General features: G+C 40.2%; 1 protein-coding gene across 6 annotated transcripts in view; it reads left to right on the top strand.

Moving 5' to 3' along the window:
- Window positions 1–13,064, top strand: part of LIMS1 (LIM zinc finger domain containing 1) — a 254,505-nt gene that overhangs the window by 208,999 nt on the left and 32,442 nt on the right. For all 6 annotated transcript variants that reach the window (XM_053707620.1, XM_053707617.1, XM_053707621.1 and 3 more), the window contains exon 3: window positions 12,947–13,013. In XM_053707620.1, the coding sequence (XP_053563595.1) occupies window positions 12,947–13,013 (67 nt within the window). The remainder of the gene's footprint in view (window positions 1–12,946; window positions 13,014–13,064) is intronic.

Genomic DNA, 13,064 nt, shown 5'->3' with positions numbered 1-13,064 from the left:
GGGAACTCCATCCGGAGGTGTTTGCTCAATTGGTTCTCGGTTGGGGCAAACCAGAATTGGATCTCATGGCGTCTCGCCAGAACGCCAAGCTTCCTTGTTACGGATCCAGGTCCAGGGACCCAGAAGCGGCACTGATAGATGCTCTAGCAGCGCCTTGGTTCTTCAACCTGGCTTATGTGTTTCCACCGTTTCCTCTGCTCCCTCGTCTGATTGCCAAAATCAAACAGGAAAGAGCATCGGTGATATTGATAGCGCCTGCGTGGCCACGCAGGACCTGGTATGCAGACCTAGTGGACATGTCATCCTTTCCACCATGGACTCTGCCTCTGAGACAAGACCTTCTAATACAAGGTCCTTTCAATCATCCGAATCTAATTTCTCTGAGACTGACTGCATGGAGATTGAACGATTGATCCTATCAAAGCGTGGCTTCTCCGAGTCAGTAATTGATACCTTAATACAGGCACGAAAGCCTGTCACCGGGAAAATTTACCACATGATATGGCGTAAATATCTTCATTGGTGTGAATCCAAGAATTACTCATGGAGTAGGGTTAGGATTCCTAGGATATTGTCCTTCCTCCAAGAGGGTTTGGACAAAGGATTATCAGCTAGTTCTTTAAAGGGACAGATTTCTGCTCTGTCTATTCTTTTACACAAGCGTCTGGCAGAAGTTCCAGACGTTCAGGCATTTTGTCAGGCTTTAGTTAGAATTAAGCCTGTGTTTAAACCTTTTGCTCCTCCATGGCGCTTAAACTTGGTTCTTAAAGTTCTTCAAGGGGTTCCGTTTGAACCCCTTCATTCTATTGATATCAAACTTCTTTCATGGAAAGTTCTTTTTCTGATGGCTATTTCCTCGGCTCGAAGAGTCTCTGAGTTAACTGCCTTACAATGTGATTCTCCTTATCTGATCTTTCATTCAGATAAAGTTGTTCTGCGTACAAAACCTGGGTTTTTACCTAAGGTGGTTTCTAACAAGAATATCAATCAAGAGATTGTTGTTCCATCATTATGTCCTAATCCTTCTTGAAGGAAGGAACGTCTTTTGCATAATCTAGAGTTAGTCCGTGCCTTGAAGTTTTACTTACAGGCTACTAAAGATTTTCGCCAAACATCTAACCTGTTTGTTGTTTACTCTGGACAGAGGAGAGGTCAGAAGGCCTCGGCAACCTCTCTTTCTTTTTGGCTTCGGAGTATAATCCGTTTAGCCTATGAGACTGCTGGACAGCAGCCTCCTGAAAGGATTACAGCTCATTCTACTAGAGCTGTGGCTTCCACCTGGGCCTTTAAAAATGAGGCCTCTGTTGAACAGATTTGCAAGGCTGCAACTTGGTCTTCCCTTCATACTTTTTTCCAAATTTTCCAAATTTGATACTTTTGCTTCTTTGGAGGCTGTTTTTGGGAGAAAGGTTCTACAGGCAGTGGTTCCTTCCGTTTAAGTTCCTGCCTTGTCCCTCCCATCATCTGTGTACTTTAGCTTTGGTATTGGTATCCCACAAGTAATGGATGATCCGTGGACTGGATACACTTAAATACATTTATTTCTCTTGTAGTGTATCCAGTCCACGGCCCGCCCTGTCCTTTTAAGGCAGGTCTAAATTTTAATTAAACTACAGTCACCACTGCACCCTATGGTTTCTCCTTTCTCGGCTTGTTTCGGTCGAATGACTGGATATGGCAGTGAGGGGAGGAGCTATATAGCAGCTCTGCTGTGGGTGATCCTCTTGCAACTTCCTGTTGGGAAGGAGAATATCCCACAAGTAATGGATGATCCGTGGACTGGATACACTACAAGAGAAATAAATTTATCAGGCAAGCATAAATTATGTTTTTTAGTTATACATTGTAAAACAACTTTTCAGCATATTTTTATTATTTATTTTGCCCCCTTTAATATAATTTAGCTCTGAAAATTGTGGGTTTTCTAATTCTCAGAACTTGAAATGTACACTGAAACTTCTCAAGGCTAACGTTGCTATATATCTTTTCCTAAGTAACTTAAAGGGGGACAGTTTACTCAAACATTTCCCCCCCTTTAATTTGTTCCCAATGATCCACATTACCTGCTGGAGAGTATTAAATTGTTTACAAGTATTTCTATTACCCTTATATTGGCATTTGAAAATGTTTATTTAGCCTGTGATATCCCCACCCATCCTGAAAGATTTTGGCCTCAAGGCCAAGCTGTGTTAACATAGCCAGTAGAAGAAATTACACTTCCAGTGGGTTATAGAAGAGATAAGGTAATACAATGTTCATTTTCCATTGTTCTTTCTAAGTACTGGTGATTGGTTTATGAACAGATATAAGATAAAGAAGCAGGTATATGTACACAATGTGATAAAGTAATGAGATCTGATTATACCTACAAGCTCAACCCATTTTATTAGGTTGTGGCTTTAAAACACAAAATCAGCTAATTCATATACACAAATAAGCCTTAATAAGCAAATCTCATACATGTTATACTCTGCAGCTGGTAAAAAAAAGTAATTGGAAACATATTAACAATTTTATAGTATACTGTCCCTTTAATTAGATAACAGTGCAAAATAATGCACTTTATACGAACACACCAATCATGGGAAGCCTTGTCTGCAGATAACAACCCGGATTGGCTCCTTTAAAAAAGACAAATGGGGGGTAGAGTTTGTCTACTGGAAAAAAAAATCAACATGTTAATTTGTTTTAAAAATAAATAAATGTTTAGACTTGTCTGATAAGTTATTCTATAGCAAGACCAGAAGAAGAACGTCTTTATAATTAGTGTTTGTAACATGACTAAGAACCTATTGTAGGTTTCAAATGTTGTTGGTGGTGTTTTTTGTACTTATGGACCCTGCCTAAAAAAAAAAAGGTCTTTTACAAGAAATTGGAGGCTGGAAAAGTTGATTTTTTTAAGTATTTGTAACCCCAGACTGTATTCTCTTTATGCTTTTTCTTGAAAATGTATTTTACTGTCTTCTATATTAGCTAGCAGCATTTTTCTTATGATTAGCCGTGATTGTTTAACTATAAAATATACAGGAATTTTGTATATATTTTTTCTTTCGTAATTATCTCAAATATGCAGTTTGTTTTGTGCTGAGATCTGCACTTTATCTCCAGTAAGAGCAGATTTTTTTTTTCTTATCACGCATAACACAAAGTTTGACGTTTTGTGGTTAAATTGCATTCACCACATAGTTTACGAAAGACAAAACACAGGCACAAAAAACTATTTAAAGGGACAGTCTACACCAGAATTGCAATTGTTTAAAAAGATAGATAACACCTTTACTACCCATTCCCCAACTTTGCACAACCAATATTATTACATTTAATATACTTTATAACCTTTAAACCTCTTCATTTCTGCCTGTTTCTAAGCCACTAAAGACAGCCTCTTATCACATACTTTTCACAACAAAGGAGTGCTAGTTCATATGAGCCATATAGATAAGATAACATTGTGGTAACGCCTGTGGTTTGTGTCAGACACTGCACTAATTGGCTAAAATGCAAGTCAATAGATAATAAATAAAATGTCATGTGATCAGGGGGCTGTCAGAAGATGCTTAGATACAAGGTAATCACAGAGGTAAAAAGTATATTAATATAACCATGTTGGTTGTGCAAAACTGAGGAACGGATTATAAAGGAATTATCTATCCTTTAAAACAATAACAATTTTAGAGTAGACTGTCCCTTTAAAGCAGCGCTTTCCAAACTGTGTGCCATGACACATTAGTGTGTCAGCGGCAGTGTGTAGGCGTGTCCCTGCTTCAGCACAAATTGTTTTGAATTTAAAATTCTTTTAAATTTTTTTTTTTGGTTTCCGACTTTCCGCCTTCTTGCTACACATATCACATGCTTGACACATGATTGATACCTAGTGGGTCACAGATCATCTTAACCTATTGGCACAGCTTAGGGAACTAAAACTATTCCCATTGGCGGTACATTGGCTCCCGACTGCACGTGAAGTCTTCTCAATCGGCTCGTGACTGCACGTGTAGCCACTGAGCGGGACAGCAGTGTGTTTGCAGCGCAGGCAGTAGTCAGTCGGACTCGCAGAGCTCTGAGGGCAGCAGCTTAAACGCTGAGCTGAAGTTAGAAGTCAAAGTGTTGTTTTTTCCAGCTAGCTCCCAGTAGTGCATTGCTGCTCCTGCTCTTGATATATGGATAGGAAGTAGATGATGAGATGCGAGTGTCTTTATCTAATATCCCACCAAATATTCAGAAACTGTGTTCATCCCATCAACCTCATACATCCCATTAAAATAGTAAGTAGCTATTCGTGTTATTAAACTTTTTTTAAATTCTTGCACATACATAGTTACTTGTAAATACATTGTTATTATATAATTTATGTGTCCGTATCTCTTAAAACAAGTTAGTTTAACCTCCTATTTGCTCATACAACTGAATTACTGTGTCACAAAATGATGTAGGTCTAAAAAGTGTGTCACCAACATGAAAAGTTTGGAAAGCTCTGCTTTAAAGGGATATTGTACAGTAACATTTTCTCCAATGTAATCTGTTCCCAAATATCCATTTTACCTGCTGCAGTGTATTATATTGTTTACATATATCGCTTTTCCATTTATTTTGTCATATTAAATAGGTCTGTTTGACTGAAAATATCCAACTATTCGCCTATACTGAAAAGGTCAATACTGCAGTTATTGGCTATAGAAAAGCTATGTAACATAGGGCAGCAACATAAATCTGAGAAGGTTGTTCATGTATCTGCTTTGAATACAGTGAACCCAGCTGCTTGCCTGAGTACTTTGTTCCTTTAACCATGTTTCTACTGTAGCAACAAAAATGTTATTGTTTAAAAAGTTAGACAATGCCTTTATTACCTATTCCCCTGTTGTGCATAACCAATGATGTTATATTAATACAATTTCTACCTCTGTGATTACCTTGTATCTTAGCCTCTGCAGACAGCCCCCCTATCTCAATTCTTTTGACAGACTTGCATTTTAGCCAATCATTGCTGACTCATAAATAATTCCACGGGAGTGAGCACAATTTTATCTATATGGTCCACATACCGGTGTTTAGAGGCGGCCTTCAACGGCTTAAAAATCAGTTTTAGCTTTCCACAAAGATTACCAAGAGAACAAAGCAAATTTGATGATAAAAGTAAATTGTAAAGTTGTTTAAAATTGCATGCCCCTATTTGAGTCATGAAAGTTAAATTTTGACTTGACTGTCCCTTTAATGTTTATGCAATCCACCACTGGTAGGCCGCTTGCATATGCATTTGTACATAGAACAGATTCTGAGTGATGCCACACTACTAATTGTATTTAACTGCAGTGCTACGCATTTAAAATATCATGAAAATGTCCACTTAAATCAGAACTCACCTGTTAAATTCTTGTCGCCATCAACTACATGTTTAGTAAATACTATGTGTAATATAGTCTATGTATACTTCTTAGTTCCCATTATTTTCTGTCATTTTATTATTTCATTAGCATATAACAATTATAAACATGACATCAAGGGCGTCCCAAAACAAAATCTAGCATGTACAATTAGAGTTGAGACTTATGCATAAATATTGGATTGTGCACGCTCAGGAAGCAATTTTAAAGGTATATGAAACCCAGACATTTTCTTTTGAGATTCAGACAGAGGCATAAAATATTTTAAACTGTCTCCAATTTACTTCTATTATCAAATTAGCTTTGTTCCCATGGGATTCTTTGTTGAAGAGATACCTCGGTATGTGTCTGGAGTACTACTCTTGCAAAGCTGCTGCCATATAGTTCTCCAGACATATTCACGCTCCTGAGCTCATGTCCCTGCTTTTCAACAAAAGATACCAAGAGAACAAAGAAAATGTGATAATAGAAGTAAAATAGAAAGTTGTTTAAAATTGCATGCTCTATCTAAATCATGAAAGAAAACATTTTGCTTTTAATGTCCCTTTAACTTACAGAAGAATCAAGGAGCAGCTGCTAGCAAGAGATGCCTGGAAACAACGGGCATTTGTCATTTTAACTGTGAGGATTTGATTTTAGCAATGCTAGCTCACACCAGTAGTAATACACCGCACACTGTATGTACAGGCACGTGTCTTCTTCCCTTTGCTGAATATTTGCTTCAGCCCCAGATACACAACATCTGCAGCAAAGCATGTGCTGACCTTCATTACACTGTAACTATAGCCTATACCAAGTGGTTTGTCTGCACTGTCCACTGCGGCCTTTTTACATCCACAGAAATCATCCCACCACCTGTGCATCTCTGTCATTGTGAGTCACTGTGTTAAAATAGCTCTTGTGTGTAAGTCACTGGCTAGTCTGTATGTGTACATACGTACAAACTTTACCTGTGTAAATCACTTAGTTTTATGTCCAAACAGTGGAACAAAAATCAAGATCTATATGCAGAACAAAGAAACGCAAAAAAAAGGGTGGAAAAATATCACTTTAATTTACTAATCAGGGGAGAAAAATTACTTGTCCATAGTAAAAAAGTTACTAGTTCACTCAATGTTAAAGATGAGACATTATTTTGTTTTTCTCATTCATTTCCTTACTCTTCTGGGACTAGTGGGCTAGTGGAATTTTCAAACCCTCAAAAAATAGCTATAAATTTTTTTTTTATGCAGTGTTGAAAGGGATTTAATTAAATTAGCTGCAGATGGGGGGAACTTCCGGGAGGCGGCCATGACAGGTCGCACACTAACACTCTGCTCCAGCATTCTAGCTATTTTTGACTGTTATTTTGCTCCAGACGGCTAATCTGCTAACGATTTACTCTGCTTATTGACCTCTTACATATCCTGTATCAGATGAGCCCAAGCTTTAAGGATAGAGACGACTGTGAGCACCCAGAGCCAGCAGTAAGGTTGAGGCCTTCATCTTACCCCCCGGCGAGGCACACTTGGGCCTTGTCGTTAGGCAGCACATAGTGCTGAGAGCAAAGAATCAGGTGTGATTTTTCTAACAAAGCATCAGGAGAATACCAGTGCAATTTATGATATCCTGTTCAGTGGGCTGACCGGATAACCTATACAGAAGGTTACTATGAACGAGATGAGTGCTAATGCCGTGCTACAAGTGCTGCGCAATCTGCTGTCGGATCACCATGCGGCCTTAGAGGAAGAGATGGCTATAGCATTTAACCCTGGCGGTTATATCGCTTCCCAGCAAGTTATCCCAGTCAGACCTGTTTTGGAGCTGTGTGCGGGTGACGGCGCTCTGGGGCCCCAGCGCTTTAAGCCTCCCTTACCTACAATGGACAAATTGTGCACTACCGCAGGATCTGAGTCTGGGGATGAGGCCATTGATGGCGTAAATGTCACACGGATTACCGCCGATCATACAGCTGTTACAGGACACAGTAAGGGAAATGCAGCAGTGGCTCATTCCGTTTCTCTCTCAGATGGGGAACATATAACCAAGGGAGCCCATGTAGAGCATTCATCCCGAGACCGTGGAGGTTCATGGGCAAGAATACAAAGATTCTCAGTGTTTTTACAAGATTTGAAAACCCCTTGCTATTCAGATGAACGGTTGTTCAATTGGGACACTGGTTAGGAACAGGAACGATACCCTCTTACCATTACCCATTTCTGGCTTAGTTTTGGGGTGATCAGAGGATTGACTGACAAAGGAGACTGTATTAGGGGGACTCGCATTGAAGTTGGCTAGCCCGGTCCATAGCTGGGACTGAATGGACTTATGTTAAATATTTTCTATGCAGCTATAGTTTGTTTGTGAGCCCCTATAATATAACCCAAGGTGTTCATAATGGGTGATGCAGCCTAGATTTATTAGTAATCTTTAGACCTTGTTGCTGTTTTATTTCTAAATGTATATAAGTTGTATCCTCCTTCCATAATAGTGCTTTAGTATATATAAGAATATCTCTCCTCATAGCATGTGCCTATTGATTTTGAGACTCTTCCACAGAGCCCTAAGTGATTACACATTCCTATCCTAGCCCAAAGTGATACTTGCTTTTTACAGCCTCATATAAGAAATAGTAGGATAGGTGAGTTTTGCCTTGTTGTTTAGCCAGAAGTATTTTCCCTTGGCAGATAACTAGTCAGAGCTCTGTGGGAAAGATCATAGAAGCAGGTATCGTGTTATATATTATGTATTCTAACCTGAAAGCAGAAGTATGTGTTTGCCACAAGTTTGTACTAATGTTCATATTAGGATGTTGTGCGGTGGTGTGCAGCTTGCGGCCGGGGCGGTACACCATGCGCATGGCTATTTAATCAACTTTTATGATTGATGGAGTATTTGGAATAGTGGCCTGGGTTGAGGCTGTTTATATAATTAATTTTAATGATACTGCTTTATTAGTTCAGATTCCCAAGTTATGCAATCAGGCACAGTTTATTTTTGCTCATGTTAGATCACTCCATAACATGTTATGAAAATGTTCCTTTCTTCAAACCGGTCAGCACAGATAATTTCCATTACAGCATTTGTCGATAATATTATTCTATCTAGTGTCTCCAAATATTCACAATGTATCTCATTTGTTTAAATATTATACCTTCTACTACACCTTGAATAATAATGTTGCACCTAAAGAAAAACATTATAAAACCTGAGGTTCATTTGGGACCCATGAGTGGTCTCCTTAGTACCATTGTACCTTCTACTATTTTATTTTATATGTTGTGAGGTCCAAAAGTGGCCTCTGCTGTGGGGGAGAAGGTCCATAACTCTATTGGCATTTCTTTTTTATGTTATGTACTTGAATTTATCTCTGTATACCTTGCTTGTATGTCATTTCATAAAACCTCAATAAAAAAAAAAAAAAAAAAAAAATTAGCTGCAGATGTGGCCAAGAATCTGTATCAATACACACAAATAAATTTAACATGCAAAGAAACAGATTCTTTACATAGATTAAAAACTAATGAGAACTTAGTGATAAGAAATGCCGATAAGGGAGGTGCAATTGTGCTCCTGAATAAAGTTAATTACGTCACAAAAGCAAAGAGGCAACTCTCAGACCCCGCCACTTACCGTAGCCTTCTTTTAGACCCTACCAACATATTCAGCAAAGATCTTGTTAACCTGTTAGAAGATGGAATAGCATTGGGTATTTTACAAAACAAACTGAACTCTTAGTTCAAAAATCTCCCATCATTTCTATCTTCCACCACGTACCCAAGATCCACAAAGATCTAATATCTCCCCAGGTAAGCCCATCGTCTCAGGCATAGGCTCCTTTTTGTAGCCAATGTCCTAGTGGATGGACTCCATCCTTCAGCCACTAGTCACTAGCTTGTACAACTATCTAAGGGACTCCATCCTTCAGCCACTAGTCACTAGCTTGTACAGCTATCTAAGGGACTCCATCCTTCAGCCACTAGTCACTAGCTTGTACAGCTATCTAAGGGACTCCATCCTTCAGCCACTAGTCACTAGCTTGTACAGCTATCTAAGGGACTCCATCCTTCAGCCACTAGTCACTAGCTTGTACAGCTATCTAAGGGACTCCATCCTTCAGCCACTAGTCACTAGCTTGTACAGCTATCTAAGGGACTCCATCCTTCAGCCACTAGTCACTAGCTTGTACATCTATCTAAGGGACTCCATCCTTCAGCCACTAATCACTAGCTTGTACAGCAAGGGACTCCATCCTTCAGCCACTAGTCACTAGCTTGTCACTAGCTTGTACATCTATCTAAGGGACTCCATCCTTCAGCCACTAGTCACTAGCTTGTACAGCTATCTAAGGGACTCTATCCTTCAGCCACTAGTCACTAGCTTGTACAGCAAGGGACTCCATCCTTCAGCCACTAGTCACTAGCTTGTACAGCAAGGGACTCTATCCTTCAGCCACTAGTCACTAGCTTGTACAGCTATCTAAGGGACTCCATCCTTCAGCCACTAGTCACTAGCTTGTACAGCTATCTAAGGGACTCCATCCTTCAGTCACTAGCTTGTACAGCAAGGGACTCCATCCTTCAGCCACTAGTCACTAGCTTGTCACTAGCTTGTACAGCAAGGGACTCCATCCTTCAGCCACTAGTCACTAGCTTGTCACTAGCTTGTACAGCAAGGGACTCCATCCTTCAGCCACTAGTCACTAGCTTGTACAGCAAGGGACTCCATCCTTCAGCCACTAGTCACTAGCTTGTACAGCAAGGGACTCCATCCTTCAGCCACTAGTCACTAGCTTGTCACTAGCTTGTACAGCAAGGGACTCCATCCTTCAGCCACTAGTCACTAGCTTGTACAGCTATCTAAGGGACTTCATCCTTCAGCCACTAGTCACTAGCTTGTCACTAGCTTGTACAGCTATCTAAGGGACTCCATCCTTCAGCCACTAGTCACTAGCTTGTACAGCTATCTAAGGGACTCCATCCTTCAGCCACTAGTCACTAGCTTGTACAGCTATCTAAGGGACTTCATCCTTCAGCCACTAGTCACTAGCTTGTCACTAGCTTGTACAGCTATCTAAGGGACTCCATCCTTCAGCCACTAGTCACTAGCTTGTACAGCTATCTAAGGGACTCCATCCTTCAGCCACTAGTCACTAGCTTGTACAGCTATCTAAGGGACTCCATCCTTCAGTCACTAGCTTGTCACTAGCTTGTACAGCAAGGGACTCCATCCTTCAGCCACTAGTCACTAGCTTGTACAGCTATCTAAGGGACTCCATCCTTCAGCCACTAGTCACTAGCTTGTACAGCTATCTAAGGGACTCCATCCTTCAGCCACTAGTCACTAGCTTGTACAGCTATCTAAGGGACTCCATCCTTCAGTCACTAGCTTGTACAGCAAGGGACTCCATCCTTCAGCCACTAGTCACTAGCTTGTACAGCAAGGGACTCCATCCTTCAGCCACTAGTCACTAGCTTGTCACTAGCTTGTACAGCAAGGGACTCCATCCTTCAGCCACTAGTCACTAGCTTGTACAGCAAGGGACTCCATCCTTCAGCCACTAGTCACTAGCTTGTACAGCAAGGGACTCCATCCTTCAGCCACTAGTCACTAGCTTGTCACTAGCTTGTACAGCAAGGGACTCCATCCTTCAGCCACTAGTCACTAGCTTGTCACTAGCTTGTACAGCTATCTAAGGGACTCCATCCTTCAGCCACTAGTCACTAGCTTGTACAGCTATCTAAGGGACTCCATCCTTCAGCCACTAGTCACTAGCTTGTACAGCTATCTAAGGGACTCCATCCTTCAGCCACTAGTCACTAGCTTGTACAGCTATCTAAGGGACTCCATCCTTCAGCCACTAGTCACTAGCTTGTACAGCTATCTAAGGGACTTCATCCTTCAGCCACTAGTCACTAGCTTGTCACTAGCTTGTACAGCTATCTAAGGGACTCCATCCTTCAGCCACTAGTCACTAGCTTGTACAGCTATCTAAGGGACTCCATCCTTCAGCCACTAGTCACTAGCTTGTACAGCTATCTAAGGGACTCCATCCTTCAGCCACTAGTCACTAGCTTGTACAGCTATCTAAGGGACTCCATCCTTCAGCCACTAGTCACTAGCTTGTACAGCTATCTAAGGGACTCCATCCTTCAGCCACTAGTCACTAGCTTGTACAGCTATCTAAGGGACTCCATCCTTCAGCCACTAGTCACTAGCTTGTACAGCTATCTAAGGGACTCCATCCTTCAGCCACTAGTCACTAGCTTGTACAGCTATCTAAGGGACTCCATCCTTCAGCCACTAGTCACTAGCTTGTACAGCTATCTAAGGGACTCCATCCTTCAGCCACTAGTCACTAGCTTGTACAGCTATCTAAGGGACTCCATCCTTCAGCCACTAGTCACTAGCTTGTACAGCTATCTAAGGGACTCCATCCTTCAGCCACTAGTCACTAGCTTGTACAGCTATCTAAGGGACTCCAGACATCTACTAGAAAATTTGAAGAGAATTAAACGGAAGAGCATATTTTGCTGGGTAGTGGTTGACATAAAATCCCTCTATTCATGTATTCCCCATAACCTAGGAGTTAGAGCTGTCAAGTGGTTTCTGGATAGGGATACCCATACCTCTTACCAGGAAGAGGAAAAAAATATTTTTGTGTGATTGTTTGGAGGTCCTACTAACCCACAACTATTATTTGTTTGACCATACATTTTATCTTCACCTTTTGCAGCACAGTTATGGGGCGAAATTTGCCCCCTCCTTGTAATGCTCATGGGATATTCCACTATCAGACCAAACTTGGCTAGTAGTCTTCTTATCCCGGCGTCAAGTGGAATGATAGGAAATATCCCATAGCAGAGAGAGAGTTTGTAAAAGTTGTAGTAGTGCATTGCTGCTTCTTTAACAAATGATACCAAGAGAATGAAGCAAATTTGATCTACATAATTCATGAAAGAAAAAAATTGGGTTTCATGTCCCTTTAAATTGCAGATTTCCAACCTTTTAATAAGAGCAGTCACGATTCCCACTCCAGGCCATTTGACAGATTTTTTAAAATAGATTAAAATGATAACAAAAATATGTAGCTAAATAAAAAAAAATAAAAAATTGTTATATCTGATATTGTTTAATCTGCATGAACTACACAAATGTACAAGTAGGTGTAGCCCAGATTTATTAAAATCCTTCCAAAACAGTCAGGAATGTTTAAAATGATTTGAAAAGCACAGCATACCATAAGAATCCTTCTCTTTGCAGATTTTTATTATTATTTGTTTTGCTACAAATTAGTGTTGTTTGCCCTTACTCGTGTGCCCAGCACTATGGTGTTCGTCAGCACTTTACAAATAGATGATGACAGTCATAATAGGAAACTGAGCCGTTTCTTTTCTGTACATATCAGAAAAAATAGATTCTGCAGATGTTTTTCTCTGTGGAATATCCTTTGTAACTTTTTCTTTAAGACCTTTTTCATATCTTAGTTTACACATCCTTCACTACCTGCAATTGGCAGTATTTACATTTATGCTGTCAATGAGGAGCAGTGGTTTTAGTAATCTCTCTTTGTTTTCTTTTCACAGTTTGAAGGAAGGAAATATTGTGAACATGATTTCCAAATGCTCTTTGCCCCCTGCTGCCATCAGTGTGGTATGTATTAGTATTTACTTTTCCACTGTGATAATTTTTTTCCATAAGTAA

The sequence above is a fragment of the Bombina bombina genome, chromosome 3 (genome assembly GCF_027579735.1).
Source record: "Bombina bombina isolate aBomBom1 chromosome 3, aBomBom1.pri, whole genome shotgun sequence".
Lineage (NCBI taxonomy): Eukaryota > Metazoa > Chordata > Amphibia > Anura > Bombinatoridae > Bombina > Bombina bombina.
The sequence above is the reverse complement of the archived record's forward strand: the minus strand, read 5'-3'. Positions and strand labels throughout refer to the sequence as shown.